The sequence below is a fragment of the Anguilla anguilla genome, chromosome 6 (genome assembly GCF_013347855.1).
Source record: "Anguilla anguilla isolate fAngAng1 chromosome 6, fAngAng1.pri, whole genome shotgun sequence".
NCBI lineage: Eukaryota > Metazoa > Chordata > Actinopteri > Anguilliformes > Anguillidae > Anguilla > Anguilla anguilla.
The window spans coordinates 48808117-48826825 of record NC_049206.1 but is presented as its reverse complement, the minus strand read 5'-3'; the positions used below and the strand labels follow the sequence as shown (position 1 = coordinate 48826825).

At 46.8% G+C, this 18709-nt stretch overlaps 1 protein-coding gene across 3 annotated transcripts in view; it reads left to right on the top strand.

Annotated features, from left to right (window-relative positions):
- The window catches only part of bach2b (BTB and CNC homology 1, basic leucine zipper transcription factor 2b), an 84924-nt gene extending 67534 nt beyond the window's left edge, over window positions 1-17390 (top strand). For all 3 annotated transcript variants that reach the window (XM_035423467.1, XM_035423466.1, XM_035423468.1), the window contains exons 3-5: window positions 1185-2756; window positions 10344-10550; window positions 11861-17390. In XM_035423467.1, coding sequence (XP_035279358.1) covers window positions 1185-2756; window positions 10344-10550; window positions 11861-12385 — 2304 coding nt within the window. In that variant the 3' untranslated portion in view covers window positions 12386-17390. The remainder of the gene's footprint in view (window positions 1-1184; window positions 2757-10343; window positions 10551-11860) is intronic.
- The last annotated feature ends 1319 nt before the right edge of the window (window positions 17391-18709 follow it).

Below are 18709 nucleotides of genomic sequence, written 5' to 3'. Positions count from 1 at the left end.
TTTTTTAATAAGTGTTATTTTAAGATTTTCCTGCTGTAACCATGGAGGATTCCAGATTTCAGCTTTGCTTGGCAACAAAAAAAAACGATTCATAAGAACTGTTGCTTGTTTTTTTTCTCTCTTACGCCTTCTGTGTGTACACACAAGCTAGTTATGTTTCTTGTGGAAAAATCCACAAAGCGAATTCTGTGGTTTTGCGCTTGATTTTGAGGGGGGGAAAATCCTGTTTTACTAGCAGGGTGCCTGGCAGTGAGTCTGAAAGTGCCTCCTGCTTGTGTGGCAGAGGGAGAATATCATCACGGTGAGGGAGATTCATTGTGTTGTTGTTTCTGTAAACAATCACCGAACACAGCATTCTCCACGCTCATTAAAAGCACATTGTTCTCCCTCACCTCGGGAAGCTCTGGTAAGTCATGTAGATAATCCAGCAGTGAGATATTGTACTGTCATGCAAACAAACAATGCCCCTCCATTTGCTGCGCGTATTTATTTATTTACCCTGGTAACGATTGAACCGCTCTGCGCTGTCAAGTCTGGCAGTGCAGGCGCACCTGGCTTTTATGTGCTCTCTAATTGCTTTTCATTCCGACTTCTGGCCGTCCATTATTGCTCTTCGTTAGAGCGTCTGCCGGTTAACCAATCGCACGGAAGGCCGCCAGCGTTCGCGGGCGTAGCGGTTTGCCTAATTATCCAGCGTTTACGTCTGAAATGGAAGCTTCCCTCTCTTATCCCGCTTAACCTGGCAGAAACCGGGATAAGCTGGCGCCTTAGCAATCGTTAGGCTTCCAGGAGCGCTTTACCTCAGAACGGCTGTCGAGCGCCATGGAAACGGAGAGAGAAACCGAATAGTCCACGACCGTATGAAGTGCGTGGAGTCGAAAGACTGTTAATATTATTTTTTTTTATAAAAGTCGGGCCGCGGCGGCAGCGCGGAATGTTACAGGGTTCATTGTTGTGAGAACGGGCGCGGGACGCAAGCGGACGCCTCTGGCCGCTTCTGGGTTTTTTTTATTTACGAGCGCGTAGAACGTTCAGTGCTGACCCAATAAAAGATTAACGGGTGCTTTGCGGTGTTTGTTTATGGCCATTAGAGCTGTCGGGTTGTCTCACCACACTCCACGAGAGCCGAACAATGGCAGCGCCGACGGTAACGCCGCCAATTTCCCCTGTTTTTTTTATCGCAGGTCACCGCCAGGGGATTCGCCCCATTGTTGCAGTTCGCCTACACCGCTAAGCTGCTGCTCAGCAGAGAAAACATCCAGGAGGTGATCCGCTGCGCCGACTTCCTGCGCGTGCACAACCTGGAGGACTCCTGCTTCCGCTTCCTGGAGGCGCAGCTGCGCAGCGAGGAGGACGGCCTGGCGAGGTGGCGCAAGGTGGCGGCGCGCCCGCCCTCGTCCGCCGCCCTGGACGACGACAACTCGGAGGACGAGAGCATGGAGCCCGAGGCGGTCCGGGCGGCCTCTCCGCGGGCCCGGCTGCGCCCGGACGCCCTGGGCCCCTCCCGGCCGCCGGACGACGACAGGCTGGCGGTGGCCGTCCCCGGGGACGCCGACGCCGACGGACAGCCGGACTTCGACAAGCACGGGGCCTCGGACCTGCCCCGGTGCCCCAAGTACAGGAAGTACCAGCGGGCCTGTGCCAAGCACAACAACAACACCTCCTCACACAGCAGTACCTCAGGTTTTCCAAGCACATTCAAGGAGGCGGACGGCGGTGGCGGCGGCGTCGCCCGCGGCAACCGCGGCCCGGCCCGGCAGGCGGTGGCCCACATCAAGGCGGAGCCGCGGGAGGAGGAGCCTGCCTCCCTAAGCCTGTCGGGCGACGAGCAGGACCCCCGGGAGAAGGACGGGGTGTCGGAGATGGAGACGGACGGCGGGGACCACAGCCCCATGTCCGTGGACCGGCCCAAGGGCGGCGCCAGGAACCCCACCTGCCTCCGCTCCTTCTTCAGCGTCGACCTCACCGCCCTGCCCAACGCCTCCCATCAGCTGCTGGCCAACAGCCGGCTCGCCTGCCCCCAAGACAAAGGAACCACTCAGGGTGACCACAAAAAGGACTACGGGCCTTTCCCCGGGGAGCTGGGCCTGCCCTCCGCCACGCCCCTCAAAGAAACGGACGGGTTCCCGCCCAGGCTGTCGCTGAAGTCGGCCTCCTGCGACGGGGTCTGCAAGCAGGAGGCGGAGCTCGACCGCCGCAGCGTCATATTCTCCTCGGGGGCGTGCGACCGGCTGGGGGCGGCCCCGGCGCACTCCTACCCCGGGGGCACCTCCCTGGACAAGGAGCTGTCCGAACAGACGCCAAAGGGCCTGTGGGCGGGGGCCAGCCAGTCCCTCCCCTGCTCGCAGGCCTACTCGCCCGGCGCCGCCCCCTCCGAGCCCCCCCCGCAGTGCCGCTCCCGCCCCGCCAACACCAGCTGCCCCGTGCCCATCAAGGTGTGCCCCCGCTCGCCGCCCTCGGAGACCCGCACCCGGACGTCCAGCTCCTGCTCCTCGTACTCCTACGCCGAGGACGGGAGCGGGGGGTCGCCGTGCAGCCTGCCCCAGTTCGAGTTCTCCTCCTCCCCCTGCTCCAACGCCACGCGCTGCCTGGCCATGGACCAGCAGGACCAGGGCGGGCCCGGGGACGCCCTCTTCGGACCCGCGCGCCCCAAGATCAAGTGCGAGCAGTCGTACGGCACCAACTCCAGCGACGAGTCGGGGTCCTTCTCCGAGGGCGACAGCGAGTCCTGCCACGTCCAAGAACAAGGGCCAGAGGTGAGCGTGAACATCACCCCCGTTCCACCCAAAGCAGGCCGCTGAGAGTCCTTTTTAAGTGAAGGTTTCGTCATTGTGGTTAATCTGCATATTTGATTTGACAGACAAAAACACAGCGAAAGCAGCAATGCTATGCGTAGCGCTTGCGCACTGGCGAAGGAAGCACTGGCGCATGCTCATGATTTCCTATCGCTAGACTGAATTGAATTGTGAGTCATCTTTCTTCAGGGAGTAATTTTAGCATTGTGTTGACCTGAAAGCATTACTGCGACTATATCACCTGACCTGCAGAGGGGTTTTCTCCCCCCCCCCCCCCCCCCCCTCAGGGCAGAAAGGCTGTATTAAGCCACGCCTTTCACTTATCGCTGGCTCTCCAGAGGACCTGAAAAGAGCCTTTATGGAGCGTGCTGCAGACCCACTCAGTCTTTCCTCGTGTAAACTGGAAATCTAATTTATGACTCTTAATTCAATTTCTGAAAATATGCAAGTGTGGCTCCGGATATTGTCTCATTCTTCCAGGACGAATCAGGAGTATTTACACTTAGGTCAACGGGTATTAAGATGCAAGCTTATTGAATTTATTGTTTGTGTGTGTGTATGTGTGTATGTGTGTATGTGTGTGTGTGTGTGTGTGAGAGAGAGAGACAGAGATAGAGAGAGAGAGAGAGAGAGAGAGAGAGAGAGAGAGAGAGAGAGAGAGAAATGCTACATTACTTTCACATTATGTGCTTTCCTGTGGAAGCCTTTTGAGGGCCTTCCCTCAAATCACAATCACTTCACCAGCAGGAGAATTCAGCTTGTTGCTGACATGGACAAATGTTCAATCTGCCCATCATCCAATCATCCAACTGGATGGATATCTTATAAATGAACTTAAACTCATTGATGAGAAAAGCCTGTTGAACACAGACATCCGCAGAGTACAGAAAAAAATCTAAAATCTTAATTTTTCTTAACAAAATAAAATTTACATTTTGTTTTTTTGCAAAATAGTTTCCTACATTAGACGTATACATGTAATAGAATTTGTATATCTCTGTATAAATGGAATACACGTACATACTCTACGTACATTTATTTATGATCAGTTTCCCAAAAGAATACATGCACTTATTTACATTTGAATGCATGTTCTTCTTAAAGAGATCAATCTGCAGTTCCACTTTGTTGTTTCTTTACCCGAAAAGGAAATGCTTTCTGTTTCTAAGGCCAAGACCTGGAACTACAGAGATGAGTGAAGGAAACTGCTGTGTTGCCATGGCAATCTTTTTTGCCAGAACAGTTCCTGTTTCCCCTGGTTTGAATAACATGACAGAACTGAGCCTCCAACTGTGGAAAGAATCTAGCCGTTCGGCAAAAAAAAAAAAACGCAGCGGCAAGATAAACAACCTAGGCAATAATGTGTAATTATTACCTTGGCTGCATCTGTCTCTTTCGCTGATTTATGTGCTCTCTCAATGACTGCTGGGTCCTTGGCTCTAAGATGCATGGATCTCATTTCAAACACGAGACCGAAGAGCAGGAAGCCTACCAAAAGGCCCCTTTTGTCCGTTGGTCTCTTTCATTTTTGTTCTGGGTGAATAAACCTTAACTGACTGGCTTGCTGAGCTGAGACCATTGTGAGCGCTATCGCCTGCTAAATCTCTGTTGACCTTTGCGTAGCGCTGTCTCCCGGCCCCTCTCTGTTTTATCGCGCGCTGGCAGCGGCGATAAGATGTATTATGAATGAGCCTGTCTCCCTCGCTCGGCTCCCGCGCGTAACGTATGCATATCACTTTGACTGCCTGCCGTTCGGCGTAAAAGCGGGACCTCTCGCCAGAGTGGAAGTCAAGTGTTTACATAATTAACAAGGCGCGGAGTCTAAAGTCCTCCCGGTTAAATACCTACAGTATCTGCGGCGCGAAGTGCCACCTCACGTTTCCCGGGACCTCGTCCTCCCCCCCCCCCCCTTCCCCTTCCCCCCCCTCCTCTCTCAGAGTCAGCTGGCTGTGTAAATAAACAGGGCCAGGGAGCGCAGTGTTTACAGGGCGTCCGTGTGTTCGCAGAGCAAACGTCAGGCCGCACTCGGAGAGCGCCCTGTTAAAAATAGCCGCGACTGAGAAACTGGAAACAATGAACTCTGGCGAGGAAGGAAGTTGTTAAACTGCAAGCTAATCTCTCGCCGAGGCAATAGTCATTCAAGGTACTCAAAGTCACACCGGGTCTCTCAGCCACTCCCAAGCCAAGGTTATAGTGCGGTGACTGTTTACGCTACACAAAGCCTGTATGCACTGAATAGGACGGAGTGTAGCCTAGTGGGTAAGGAACTGGGCTTGTAACCGAAAGGTCGCAGGTTCGATTCCCGGGTAGGACACTGCCCTTGTACCCTTGACCAAGGTACTTAACCGAAATTGCTTCAGTATATATCCAGCTGTATAAATGGATACAATGTAAAATGCTATGTAAAAGTTGTGTAAGTCGCTCTGGATAAGAGCGTCTGCTAAATGCCTGTAATGAATTGGCTCAGCAGATGGCGAGCACCACATTTTCAGTTAAACATCTTACATATTTTATGTCATATATAGTAATACAGCTGCCTTTGTTATTTGGCCTGTTGAGGTATAGTTTTTGGTGAGAGAATTCTACAGCGCTGCTCACGTATGCAGAACCTTCCGGCCCTGAGTCCTTTCCTCTGTCCCCTGCCCCACATTGTAAAAGGAAAACGGGCACGGCGGTTGCTGGGGTGAAATGGGCGTAATGTTACAGGAAGAGGTGAAAGGTCAGCAGGAAGTCACAGGCCCCCGTCGTCGTCCTCTGCGCGATCTGGCGGTGCTCTGCAGCGTTTCCCTACGCGACGCCGTCCAGCGTAAAAAGGCGTGGGCCGCCATCGGCGTGCGCTCCCATGGGCGTAGAGCCTGTCCTCATCCACGCGTCTAGCCTGCGAAAAAAAATTAACCTGTTAGTGAATGTGTTACTCACACAGGAAGTCAATGTGCCCCAAAAAGAAAAGGAAAGAGAAGCAGTTCCGTTCCTTCGCTACCGTCGCAGTGACTTCTGTCCCATTCTCGATATGATACATTTGTGGTCTGAATATTATTTGGCAAGAGTGCTGTTGGTGAATGGGTAAAAACCGCACGCGCTCATCTCGAACGTTCGCATTCTCAGTGGCCTCCGAGCACGGGGCTGTGCTCTGCAGAAATCACGTCTCGGCTGAGAGTTCCTCTCTGCGCTTGCGACGGGGAGAATGCGAATGCCGGAAAGAAAAAAGAAAAAAAAACGCCCGCGGCGTGCGGCCGGGCTTTACCCCCGCCCCCGCAGCCCCGCGCCCGTGCCAAGCTGAAACCTGGCACCGCCGTCCGAACGATCCCGAGGGGGGGGACTCGGTCGGGGAAGAACGCGTCATTATTTGTTATTGATGTTGGCCAACTTCGAGACGAGTAGCTGCTGTCCGTCGGACTGTGACTGACCAATGACTGGGAAGCGCTGAGAGAGAGAGAGAGAGAGAGAGAGCTGACCCGGCAGGCTGGGATCGCATCCTCCGTCTGCCCTTCTGGGACCCCACCACATGGCCGCATCGAGTGGCCAGATGATGCGTCCCGCCTCCTCACCGTAGGCCTTGGTCTCGTGCCTCAGATATCCATTGCACTGTGCTGGATTTCCGCTCCGTTCCTGTTGCGCGTCAACTCAAAACTGGGCCGCGCCACACGCAGTGCGTTCATTCATTTGCATTCATCTGTGGACATTTTTCCATTGTGGGGAAAACGGTGATTAAAAGCCATTAGCAGTTGTAAGTCATTTCTGTTTAACCGTTGCACGCGACACTCAATGCATTGCAGTTCCGTCTGTTCTGCATCCAGTTGCGCTCGCGAACTGTGAATTATGGTTCCTTTCTAGTGGGTTTGTTCCTAAGCTCACGGCTTATAGCCTCAGAACGAAGAGTTTAGGAGCTTGTTATAGGATTGAGGCAATAGTTGTTGCTTTAATAAAGTAATAGTTGTTGAGGCAGAAGTAATAATAGGGGTAACAGCTGAAGTAGAAACAGTGCTTGTTTATGTGACAGTAGTGGGATAGTGGGTTGTACAGATGCAATAGAAAAATAGTAGTACAAGATGTGGTTGTAGTAGCACTAGCTTTAACAATAGTATTAGTAGTAGCTGCAGTGGTTGTACAAGGTGAAACATTAAAGGTGGTCTTGGTTATGTTATCAATGGAAACACACCCCCAAGGTCATTTAGCTGAAAAGCAGGACCTTGGGAGCATGCACCTGACACAGAGGTGTGTGTGTGTGTGTGTGTGTGTGTGTGTGTGTGTGAGATAGAGAGAGAGAGAGAGAGAGAGTGTGTGTGTGTCTGGTCTGTGCATGTTGTGCATGTGTGTATGCATGCGTGTGTATGCGTGCATGTGTGTATGTGTGTGTATTTGTGCATGATTTACGCATGTGTCTGTGTCTGTGTGTTTGTGCATGATGTGTGTGTTTGTGTGTGTGTTTGTGCATGATGTGCTTGTGTGTGTTCATGTGTCTGTTTGCGCATACACCGACAGACAGTCAGTAGATGTAACGCGGTGTGCGGATTTGCCGTGTGCTACAATGCAATCTCTGAGGCGTGACACCCCCGAGTTCCTCCCCAGCCTCACCAGTAAGTACAGACAGGTGTGTGTACTTACTCACTCCCCACAGCTTCCAGTACCATCTGTCACCATCGCCAGTTCCGGCCCAAACCACCGCACCTTCGGTCTCCCAGCTGCCTGGCCTCCGACGCCAGGCCTCCCTGCGAAACAGATGAGCCCTACTTTTCACTCCGGACCCATTTGTAGAATAATGACCGAACGCGTGAGGGAAGAGGGGGGGGGGGGGGGGGGTTGGGGGGCGAAAGAGTGAGAAACCAGAACAGGAGGGTGTGGATTTATGAGCGGCGAAGAGGCGCACTCTGTCATGCTAGCCTTGTTACTGGACTGGTTCTCCTGGTAGAGCGGCTAAATATAGAGCCCTTCGCCCGTTGCTGGAAAAAAAACTCACAAGGTCACAGCGGAGAGATGGCAGTCTCCTGCATCACTCCTGACAGCCATGCTCGCGGGGAGAAAAAATAAGAAGAAGAAGAAGAAGAAGAAAAAAAGCACTAGGTGGTGCGAACCTGACTTAACGCAGCGAAACGCGGGCGCGTTCGCGACCGTCTTCGCTCCCCCTGCTGAGGGAGAGCGAGCGAGCGAGCGAGGGAGAGCGAGCTGCCGACGCTCTCATTAAAGGCATAACAAAGGATTGATCTTTTGTTCCTGTGTAGGATGCTAATGTGGCTCACTTGTGTGGTCTTCCGGAGCCTTCCGCAGCCAGCCCTGGGGCTGTGTGTGGGGTATGGGGGCCCAGTAGCTACCTCACAAAACCGGTTTGTTTTTGGGCCCGCTGGACAGCGACTGGCCGATGAAGCGGTAGCCATGACTTATTCATGGTTCTCCTGGCGGGTGGCTTCTAGCCTCTGTCGAAGCCTCATGTCAGATTCTCTCCCTTTGTGTTTCGCAATAGGCAGTGCAATATTAATCATAAGAAACCAAGCAGGCTGGGCTCCGTATTAGGATGTAAGAATTTCCACCGCTCTTTGAAAGAAAATGGTGCTTTCTGTTGAACAAAAGCATCTCTAAACCCTACATTTCAGCTGCAAGCCTTCGTCAGAGCACTGTTGTGAAAGAGCGACTGAAAAAACGCTAGCTTGCAAAATCAGCTAAAAGAATTACACAAGTGTGAGTTGCACAAGTATAAATGAAGCACACTGATAACTGTTATTTTGACAGTGAAGACATTTTTGAGTTTCTCTCTCGGAGTAACGGAAGTACCTTAGCAGAACCGTGAGGTAGCAGCAGAACATAGTTTGTCCTTCGAGCTGAAGAGGAGGACATTAAGCTTTCCCTTCCTCAAACCCAGCTTTGTCAACGAGGGACTTTCCCTCTGACTTTGGCTCTGTACCGCTACTCAAGTACTCACCAACTGACGTGATTAAAAATTGGAGGCCCCAGAACGAACAAGATGGGGTTAGCATGTGGTCTTTGCGCTGATGTATCGGATAACAAATTGTCTTTTGGCTGAAGGTATATCGGTACATATTTCTTTCACTAGCACCATAAATGGGCATAGACCTTCATTCCCCTGAGGAACATGGCTTTTTAAACCAACAAGGCGTGTACGTGTGCCGCGGCGTAGCCCTGCATGCATAAATAAATAAGAATTCGGAATACGGTGGCGATGTGACAGTTGTGGTTCCTCCAGGAAGAAAAGAATGCTAGTTCTTTTCAGGAAAGACCCCAAAGAGAGCTCCATCTGTGGCTGCTGAACTTCCTTCTTCAGTTGTGTCTGTTAACAGGCCTCTTTGGGGTATTAGCGCTACAACAGTACCTCTGGGTCCAGTTCACGCGGTTTTTTTATATTTATTTTTAGCTAGGCGATGACAGCTCTGCTAGCGGTTGGGTGGGGTTGAGGGTGTAGGAGTCTCCAGGGGTGACCTGGGCCAGGTTCGGCAGATAGGGAGAGCCGAGCGTTAAAAAAAAAGCGCTCGAGTCTCCCCCCCCCCCCCCCGCTCGCCTTTGTTCCTCACACGCTGTGGCGAAGACTGCCGTCGGAGCGGGCGGGCGAGCGAGCGAGCGAGGCGGTTCCTCTCATCTCCCCATTTCTCGGGTTGTCTTCCTCCGCTCTTTGTTCCTCCTCCTCTCTGACGTTCTTCCCTTTCTGTCTCTCCCCGAAGCTACGGTTCCCAGGTGAATTGGCCGATTGGAGGGCTTTCTGTGAGTGATGTGGGGTATCAGAAGGCTTGCCAGCACCTGGGGGTGGAAAACAGGTCATCGATGCTCTTGACAAAAAAAAAGACAAAATGCATCTGAGATTCCACCATCATATTTGTGTTCATGAATAATAAAAAATAAAGCCTTCAAACAGGCTTCAACCCTTCATTTTTGGTCTTTATTTTCCTTTATCTTTTATATGCATCTGAGGTTGGCTTTCTGTTACATTTCTCTGCGTTTCGCTCTGTGTGTGTGTGTGTGTGTGTGTGTGTGTGCGCACAGTGCATTGGGTTAGCTTGTGATGTCCAACCTCTCTGTCACACCCACAGGTCTCCAGCAGGTTGACAGTATTGATTTACATACTCGTGCCTGCCGGTAATTGTCTGACATAAATGTGAAACAAGGTGGCAAGTTGTTGCATGTCATCTGTCTTCAATCTTTCATGACAACTGCTTTCCAAGCACTGGGGACTGATGGAGAAATACTGAAATATTTTTCTTGGATCGACCTGCTCTCCTGTACCTGAGATTGGTGTGTCTGTGAAATACTCATATTGAAAAAAAAGAAAAAAATAGAATCCTCTCTCAAGTGTGAGTCATAGCTTCCATAAAATATTGCCACAGATAAAACTTGTGGTGTCAGTAGCGCAATGGTACCATCTTGTGGCAGTTGTAGGAACTGCTAGCTGTCATTTGCTTCAATGGATGGTATAATTTCTTTCACAGTGTTTTCTGATTCAATTTCTCAAGCAAGCGTAGTGATATCCCTGTAACAAATTTCAATATGTCAACTTTCTGTTTTATGTGCTGTTATATGTTTTCAAAATAGCCTCTTTTCTTGCAGGTCAAACTTCCTTTCCCTGTCGATCAAATCACGAATCTTCCAAGGAATGACTTCCAAATGATGGTAAAAATGCACAAACTGACCTCAGAGCAGCTGGAGTTTATCCACGACGTCCGGCGCCGAAGCAAGAACCGTATCGCCGCCCAACGTTGCCGCAAGAGGAAGCTGGACTGCATCCTGAACCTGGAGTGCGAGATCCACAAACTGGTATGCTGTACACATTAGCCTAACGATAACGTGTGTTTGTGCGTGTGTGTGTGTGTGTGTGTGTATATATACAGACATGTACATTTAAAATTAGTGCTGCTATGGCATTGGAATAGGACAGGATAAGAAGGAAAGAATGAATGCTCCATTAGAAGACATATTTTTCTTCCTTACATTATTCAGGCGGTTATTAGCTGGTGCTAATTTAACACCACATAGAACAGTTATGAGTGATGGGGTAGCATTGGCTTTATTTAGAGGGATGCTGTCCCTTTCCCACAGTGTCCCAATGTCCAAAGTCAGTAACTAAGCACATATTGAAGAAGGGACAGCGTTCTATTTGGGCATCATTAGAAGGGGCAGCGCTATATTTGGGCATCATCAGAAGGGGCAGCGCTATATTTGGGCATCATCAGAAGGGGCAGCGCTATAATTGGGCATCATCAGAAGGGGTAGCGCTATAATTGGGCATCATCAGAAGGGGCAGCGCTATATTTGGGCATCATCAAAAGGGGCGACATCCCCCACCCCCCCCACCCCCCCCTCCCAGTGCACCCCCGGGTTTCCATGGCAGCGCTGCGGGGGCGGTCCTGCGCGGGGTACCCACGCTGTTTCCGGGGCGAGGCGGAGCGCTCGCGTGCGCACGTTCAGGCTTTGATCTCCTGCGCCGCAGCTTCGCAGGCCGCAGAGCGCTGGCGGGCGTCTCTTTCGCGCCTCTCCCCACATCCTCGATGCGATCTCGAGCCTCCTCGGTTCTCAGAGGAGCCCGAGAGTGACGTGCGATGGAAACTCCTGGTGGATGGCTGGTAATAACGGCTCCTCCTTTCCCATCCTTGATAGATGTGCCTGGAAACTGCACAGCTGTCTCATTTTTTGATGGCCCCAGCGCAACCGTTTGTTGTTTGAAGGCCCCACTGCAACTGTTTATTTTTTGAAGGCCCCAGTGCAACTGTTTGTTGTTTGAAGGCCCCAAACAAACTAAATATGTTAAACATGATGACAGGTCCAGTCATCTGATAAGCACAGGCTTGTGTTGGTTAGGCCAGATGTTTGGGGGTACAACACAGAGATAGTAACTCTCCCTTTGATATATATATCTGATTGACAATAAAAAGCTAGTGTTTCTTAGCTTAGTTTACACCCGCTAACCTGTGTCTGTGAACACTTGCATTTGATTGTGAGTCAGTGTTAAAGACGACTGCAGATCCAGGCTGCACACTTCCACGGTGGTTATGATGATGTGCAGTTATTGACAGGAAGTGTAACCCCCCCACCCCCTTTCCTTTGTGCGTGTGGCTGTTTCGGCGCAGGTCTGCGAGAAGGAGAAGCTGCTAACGGAGCGGAACCAGCTGAAGGCCTGCATGGGGGAGCTGCTGGAGAACTTCTCCTGCCTGTCCCAGGAGGTGTGCCGGGACGTCCAGCTGAGCCCCGAGCAGGTCCAGTCCCTGCACCGCTGCTGCCCCGTCCTGCGGCCCGGCGACCCCCCCGCCACCGCCGCCGCCGCCGCCGCCGCCAGCCCCCCCGCCTCCGCCTCCACCACCAGCATCGACCTCACCACCCCCAGCTCCGGCTCGCCCACCCCGGAGCCCGTCAGAGCCCTCAAGTCCCCCCGCGCCTCGGAGGGCGAGCCCGGCTCCGCCCACTGGGGGGCGGGCAACGGGCCGGACAGCCTGGGGGGGCTGGGGCTGGGGCTGGGGCTGGGGCAGGACCCCGGGGCTTACCTAGAGTCAGGGCTCTCTTTCGATCAGTGCAACCAGACGGTGACTGTGGATTTCTGCCAGGAAATGACTGAGAAATGTACAACCGATGAACAGCCCAGGAAGGACTGCACCTAGCGGCGGCGGGCATCTTTCGCTGTTAGTTTTTATTGTTTTTTTTATTAATTATTTAATTTGTTTTTTGTTTTGTTTTATTTTTTTTGTTTGTTTTTTTTTTTTCAGAAAAACCTCCAACTCGGGGTTGGTGAGTCGGTCAGCTTCTGCCAGTGCTCTTCGTAACGATTTGTTTTTCACTTTCGTTGTCTTTTTTTAAAGGTCGACACTACAGTTGTCTTAACAGCAGCAATACTGTTCTCTGAGTATGCTCTTCGAATCCGTGACAGAGTGGGAACCATTCGCAAAGACACCCACCATGGTGCTACCCCACGCCCCCCCCCCCTCCCCAGTAACCTCTTCAGTGGAAACACTGTCCTTATGTATTACAGTCCATTATTCACAGCAGGGACGAGCAGACCACATCTTAGATCTCAAACCTCTATGGACCTAATGTTAATAGAATATCAGTTTCTTTCTCTCTCTCTTTCTCTCTGTCTCTCACTCTCTTGCTCTCTCTCACTCTCTCTTTCTCTCTCTCTCTCTCTCTCTTTCTCTGTCTAACTCTCTCTCTTAGTGGCCCTTGTCACGGCAGTTCAGACTCAGGAAATACTCTGAATGTTTAATATTGTTCACGAGAATAAATAAAATACGGAATCTGTACAGCAAATTTTATACAGCAGCTAGACTGTACATGTTCATATGCAAAAAAGTCTGCTGCGTCTACGCTCATTTTTAGCATTTCTCTACTGAAACCCTTAGCGCATATTGTACAGACGTTTGTATTTAAACATTCCTCTTTTGCCTTCTAGAGTGCTGAAAATAAGCAAGTAATCAAACCAATCTGATCAGAGGTTACACGGCTAAGTCCCCACACGTCAGCAATACCATTGTCTCTGGACATTTTAATGGTGAATATTTAAGTGCTTGTTCGGTAGATAGTGTATTGTATATAATATGGAGCATAGCGTCACAGCTAAAGTGTACAGGTAGCAGTGAAAGTTGCTTTTTCGTGGGGTTACATCAAGCGCCTTTTTTGCAGAGGGAAAATATTATATTGCTGTTTCCTGTCTAGAATAAAAAAAAGTTGTGTATTCTTAATCTCAGGAAATCAGCTTGTTACACACCCACACACGTGCATACACATTCATACTTACACATTAATGGAGCCCCTTGCATGTACATGGGATGTGAACATTGAGGACATTGTAAAGTGTGCTGTTAACCAGTGGTTCAAACTGCATTGAACCCGTTGCTTCCTGTTGAAGATTCTTATTAAATGTGAAAACAGCTTGTGATGGCAGTTGTATTGCGGAGTAATGTTTTATAAGGAAATGTTTTGGTTTTTTTTCTCATCAGTATTTAAAGATGACTTGTATGTGTTGAGACATTCATTGCCACTTTTATGAATATCTTCAGTGTTACATTCTGGTGTTGAAGAGTATGAACAAATGTGTACACTGAAGAATAAACAGTCCAGTTTATGCTCTTTCAGAAAAATAATTGAGGCCTACTCTGTTTAAATGCAACGTAAAGAAGTTCTCTTGGAATCCCCTACTCTAACTGGTCTAATTTCCAGCACTTTCTTTTTCTGCAAGAGGCACTCATGATACAGGTTAGCACTTCGAGAGGGTATATTTTAGATTCGGAAACCCCGAAAAATCTGTAAGCACTTAGTTTGGCACTTAAAGTGCACTTCCAAAAAACAAATTTGTTTTTGTATTTTAATTTTTTTTTCCTTATAAAGAAAAATTAGGCTAAAATATATAGCCGATTTTAATCGCAAAAAAGAAGCCCAACCTTAATCCGCAATCAGTGGAAATGTTTGATCTTTGTATTAGTATTTGTTTAATACTCTAATAAGCTAAGTCAGATATCAGTTTAATATCCATGTGATAGTATAGTAGATGTTGTTTATAAAAGGATGGTGTAACAGTTACATGGAATAGTCATATATTTGCCCTAATTGTACATTTTGTCGAGAACATATATGATGGGATTGCATGTTGCCTGTAAAATTGATTTACTTCGTCTTGTTGTTTGCCTCTAGCGCTTTAGTCCTCAGCTAAAAAAAAAGAAAATTTTTTCTTATTTTCATTTTTTAAACTATAATAAGATTTCAAGTGAAAAGTGAATTCATTTGGTCCTCTGTTTAACTTAGCACATATTCAGTGCTGTGTTCAAGTCCGACATTAATGAAATGTCAATTGTTTGGTGAATTATCAGTGTCCAAATACATTATCAGTTGTAACAAGTGACTTAGATACAAAAGTGAAAACAAAGCTTTACTCATAATTTGTCCTTTGTACAGAACAGTGTGCTGTATCGGGGAACAGAAAATAATTGTGATTATAGAGTGTACGGTTATATATGGTTTATCGTAATAAATGTTGTACTAGTGCTGAAGGCGAGAGAGCTCAACCTGTCACCATTTGGTGCAAGCCCCATAGAAACCCACAAGAAAAAAACTGTTCTGGCTGGACGAGTTTGACCTCATTCCAACGGTTATCAAGCCACAAGAGCTGGCATTGCAGCTGTTTGTGTGTGTGTGTGTGTGTGTGTGTGTGTGCCTGTGCACGTGTGGACCTGTTATGCATCTGTGAAAGTGTGCATGAGTGAATCCAAACTGTTGGATTAGGCATATCCACACAGGAAGTGGACATTTGTTGTGAACCATGTTTGCTTGGAGCGTGCAGAGCACACAAGCGGGCTTCCCAGTTAAGACCTGACCACAGTCTCCAAATTAGTGGTGTCCTGTTCTGACTTTCAGAATGTAAGGTTCATATGCATACAATTTGCTATAACGCAGAAGTGACTGAAATTAATACAACGGATGTAAGTTTAAAGGGAGACTAAAGAAAGATAAGGTTTTTCTCTTTCGCCTTTTGTGCAAAATAAATGTGGAAAAAAGCTAAGTTAAGATGTGATGTTTTAGATAAAGCACACACTCAGTAAATGTTGACAGATTTCTATGTCTGCCTGAAAATTGGCTGTGATTTTTATAATGCAATTAGAGTTCGTCGGTCTTCGTCAAATGCTATAGATATGGACATCCACAGGTATCTCTTTTCTCGTACTACTTCTGCTACTCCTCTTATTCTGACTATTGCTGTTTGGATAGCAGTGAATGCATAGCATTTCTCTATGTTACATAATTTCTTTCTGCTTCTTGCTCTGCTTCATGAAGCAGTGGTTAGGTTAATATACACTGAAGAATTGTGATGAAGAGGGGGACCTTAATTGCACTCCCTTTTTGAAAGGGGGATCTCACAATTGTCAACAAAGTCCAAGACATGGCCTTTTCGCCAAGGCTGTCCTCCCTGTGCTTTCAGTTATCGTCCTTCTTCCCGCTACTTAGCATTGTCATGGTTACAGGAAGTTAAGCGGAGGGCAAGGACACCGTTTCAGGGAGCCTAAGACCCTGCTTGGGCCCCCGCTTGCTAACTACACCCCTTTGCACTGTCATTTCAATCATGCATCAATGCGCTCGATTTTCCTACCTAAGTGATTTTCTCTGATGCTCTCAAACATTGTCTCAGGGTGCCGATGGTATAAGATTTTTTTTTTTTTTTTTTTTTTTTTTTTTAAATCAAATTCTGATTCTGGAAAAGACTTTTCTACTGTTAACTTGTTTTTGTAATGTAACAAGGTCGCTGTTTTTTATTCTCTCGGATTTATGAAATTATACCCCTTCTCTGACGCTTTCTTTTTCCCTGCTTCTGAGCTGATCCTTGCCTGTACAGACTGAAACATTTGATTTGCACAACACAGTTGAATGCCTGTGTAAGGGCTACATTAAAAAAGACTAAATAATTATTTGGAGCAATGATATTAATAATGCTTTATAGTAATTGAGCGAAAAACATTTACCTAATCGATTTCGAAGTCTCCAGTTAACCAAATCAAGGCAAAACCTGCAATGTAATCAGATTTGTTGACTGGCTGAAGTTTAAATTCTGTGCAGATTTACAGATATCTTGCGTGTTTGTACATTGCAAAGGATGCAATGACATTTTGACTAAGTACAAAGGAGGGTCTCCTTTTTCTTAGATCTTTGTGTTGTGCGTGTTTTATCGTTGGTTTTTTGTGTGTGTGTGTGTGCTGCTTCTCCAGAACATTAACACTGGCTTTCCAATTGTTCTGTTCACAGAGGAATGAAACTTTTTTTCAGTTTGCTCAACTTTATACTGGTATCCTGACTGAATACACAAGCTGAGATCATTCAAAGTGGAAAAAAAAAAACTAAGTATGTTTACAAAATGAGTTGTCATATTGTTTGTTTTATGAATTTGCCATGTACATAGAAATCTAATAAGACTCAATTGGGTGGACAGTCTAGTGTTTTTTAAACTGAAAAAAAAATAATTTTCATCAATTACTATGCTTCTCCATGTCCTGTCCATTCAACTAATGGATAGTAACAGAGTCAAATGGATACAAGTGCACCTCCAATGATTTGCCTTAGAACTTACAGAGGCCATACTTCACATTCAAGTGAAATGAGTGTATGCAGGGCACTTCGCCCCCATCCCCAGGTTAACAGCACGGACTTTTCTCACACTTATCTACCTGTGAAATCCTCCATACCTCTCACAACTGGTCAATGACTGTATCAGCAAACTGCATCAGGTGTTTTTTCTACATGCTTTTTACAAGGATTCTATGGATTATTGTATTGGTCGATTTCGGTGCATCATTTTTTTTTTTTTAATGTAATGGTTCCGCTTATAGTCACAAGGTTGTTTTATTTCTCACAGTTTTTTTTTTTTTTTTTTTCTAGGCGACTGTTTTGTGTTAATATTGTCAAATTGAAATAGGTGTTATTTGCATATTCTGTTACTAAGAGTCTTTACCCTTTTTAATTTTTGAATGCTACATGATCCTAATGAATTTAATTACTTACACCTGTTGTAAATACAGTATTGTGAATCCCATTTTCATTCATTTCAATTGCTAGTGTTATTCAAATTACAGATTTTTTGTCTAGACACAATTTCTGTTTATGAAATAAAGAACATATCATGTATAATGCTGTTGTTACTGTTATAATGGCTTAAAGTGAAGGGGCTGAATTATCACCTGAACATCTGGACACAAACTCCAGCTGGTTGGATAACAGACTATTCTCAAAAGCAAATACACTGTCCTCCACAATTATTCACATCCTTGATAAAGATGAACAAAAAGATTGTATAAAATAAATACTACCACAACTATGCTGTTTTAATTCGGAAATATGTGGAAAAATGTGACATTTTCATAATGATTCCATGGAATTAACTAAAATTACATAGTAAATTATATAGTTATTTCCCCAAAAAAATTTCACAAATATTCATTCCACTGTTTACAGTACTTTGTGCACCCTGCCTTCACAAGGATAACTCAACTATGTTGGCTTCTATAGTATTTGGTGAACATATTGGTGGGAATCTTTCACTATTCTTCCAAACTAAATCCTTAAAGATGATTTTTGTTTTGTGCCTGTGGCCTGCCATCTTGAATTAAAACCACAAATATTCAGATTTCAGATCCATTTGTGACCATGCAACTTTTTTTGGTCAAAGTCTTTGTACTTGCTGGAGTTGATTATTCCATTCACCTTAACAGGCGCCCAAAGGACAGATGAAAAATAATTCCATGTCACCATCCATATTTCACCATAGATTGGAGATCTTTTACTTTTTTATTTCAATGTAAATGGCCTTCTTCCAATGCTCAATCCACCACAGGTGTGTAATCAAAAATCTCAATTTTGGTCTCATCTGAGCACCAGGTGTTTCCAAAGAAAGTTCTGCTCAACACTGTTTAGCACATTCCTGTGAAAAAGTTATTTTTGTTTATTGCCCTCAATAGCTGTTCTTTTCTGCTGAACCTTCCAACAAGCCTGTTGACTTGAAGGTGGTGTCTGATTGGTCTATTTGGAGACTTTTGTGTCCCCGATATGTAACCAAGTTTTGTAGCCCTTTATTTGTCTCCCAAATTATCTGCTGCACGTAATTCTGGAAAATGGCATCATTCCCTCAGATTATGAGAAAGCACCATGTTAACACATTTTATTTCTGTTCAAATACCCTGATTATTATGGATGTGAATAATTGTGACATTAAATATTGTTTTCTGGGCAATTTTGTTCAGAAAAAAATATATTTTCTTCGAATGTAATGTACAGCAATCTTTACTCATGGTTATCAAGGCTGTGAACATTTTCAGAGGCCAATATTTTAGCTTATTAGACTCCAAACACAACAGAAGGGAAATGACTTAAAGACAACACAAGATCAAGTGCATTTAATAAAAAGTTAATTTAAAAAGTTCACAAAAGTTCACAAAAGGATCTTTAAAAAT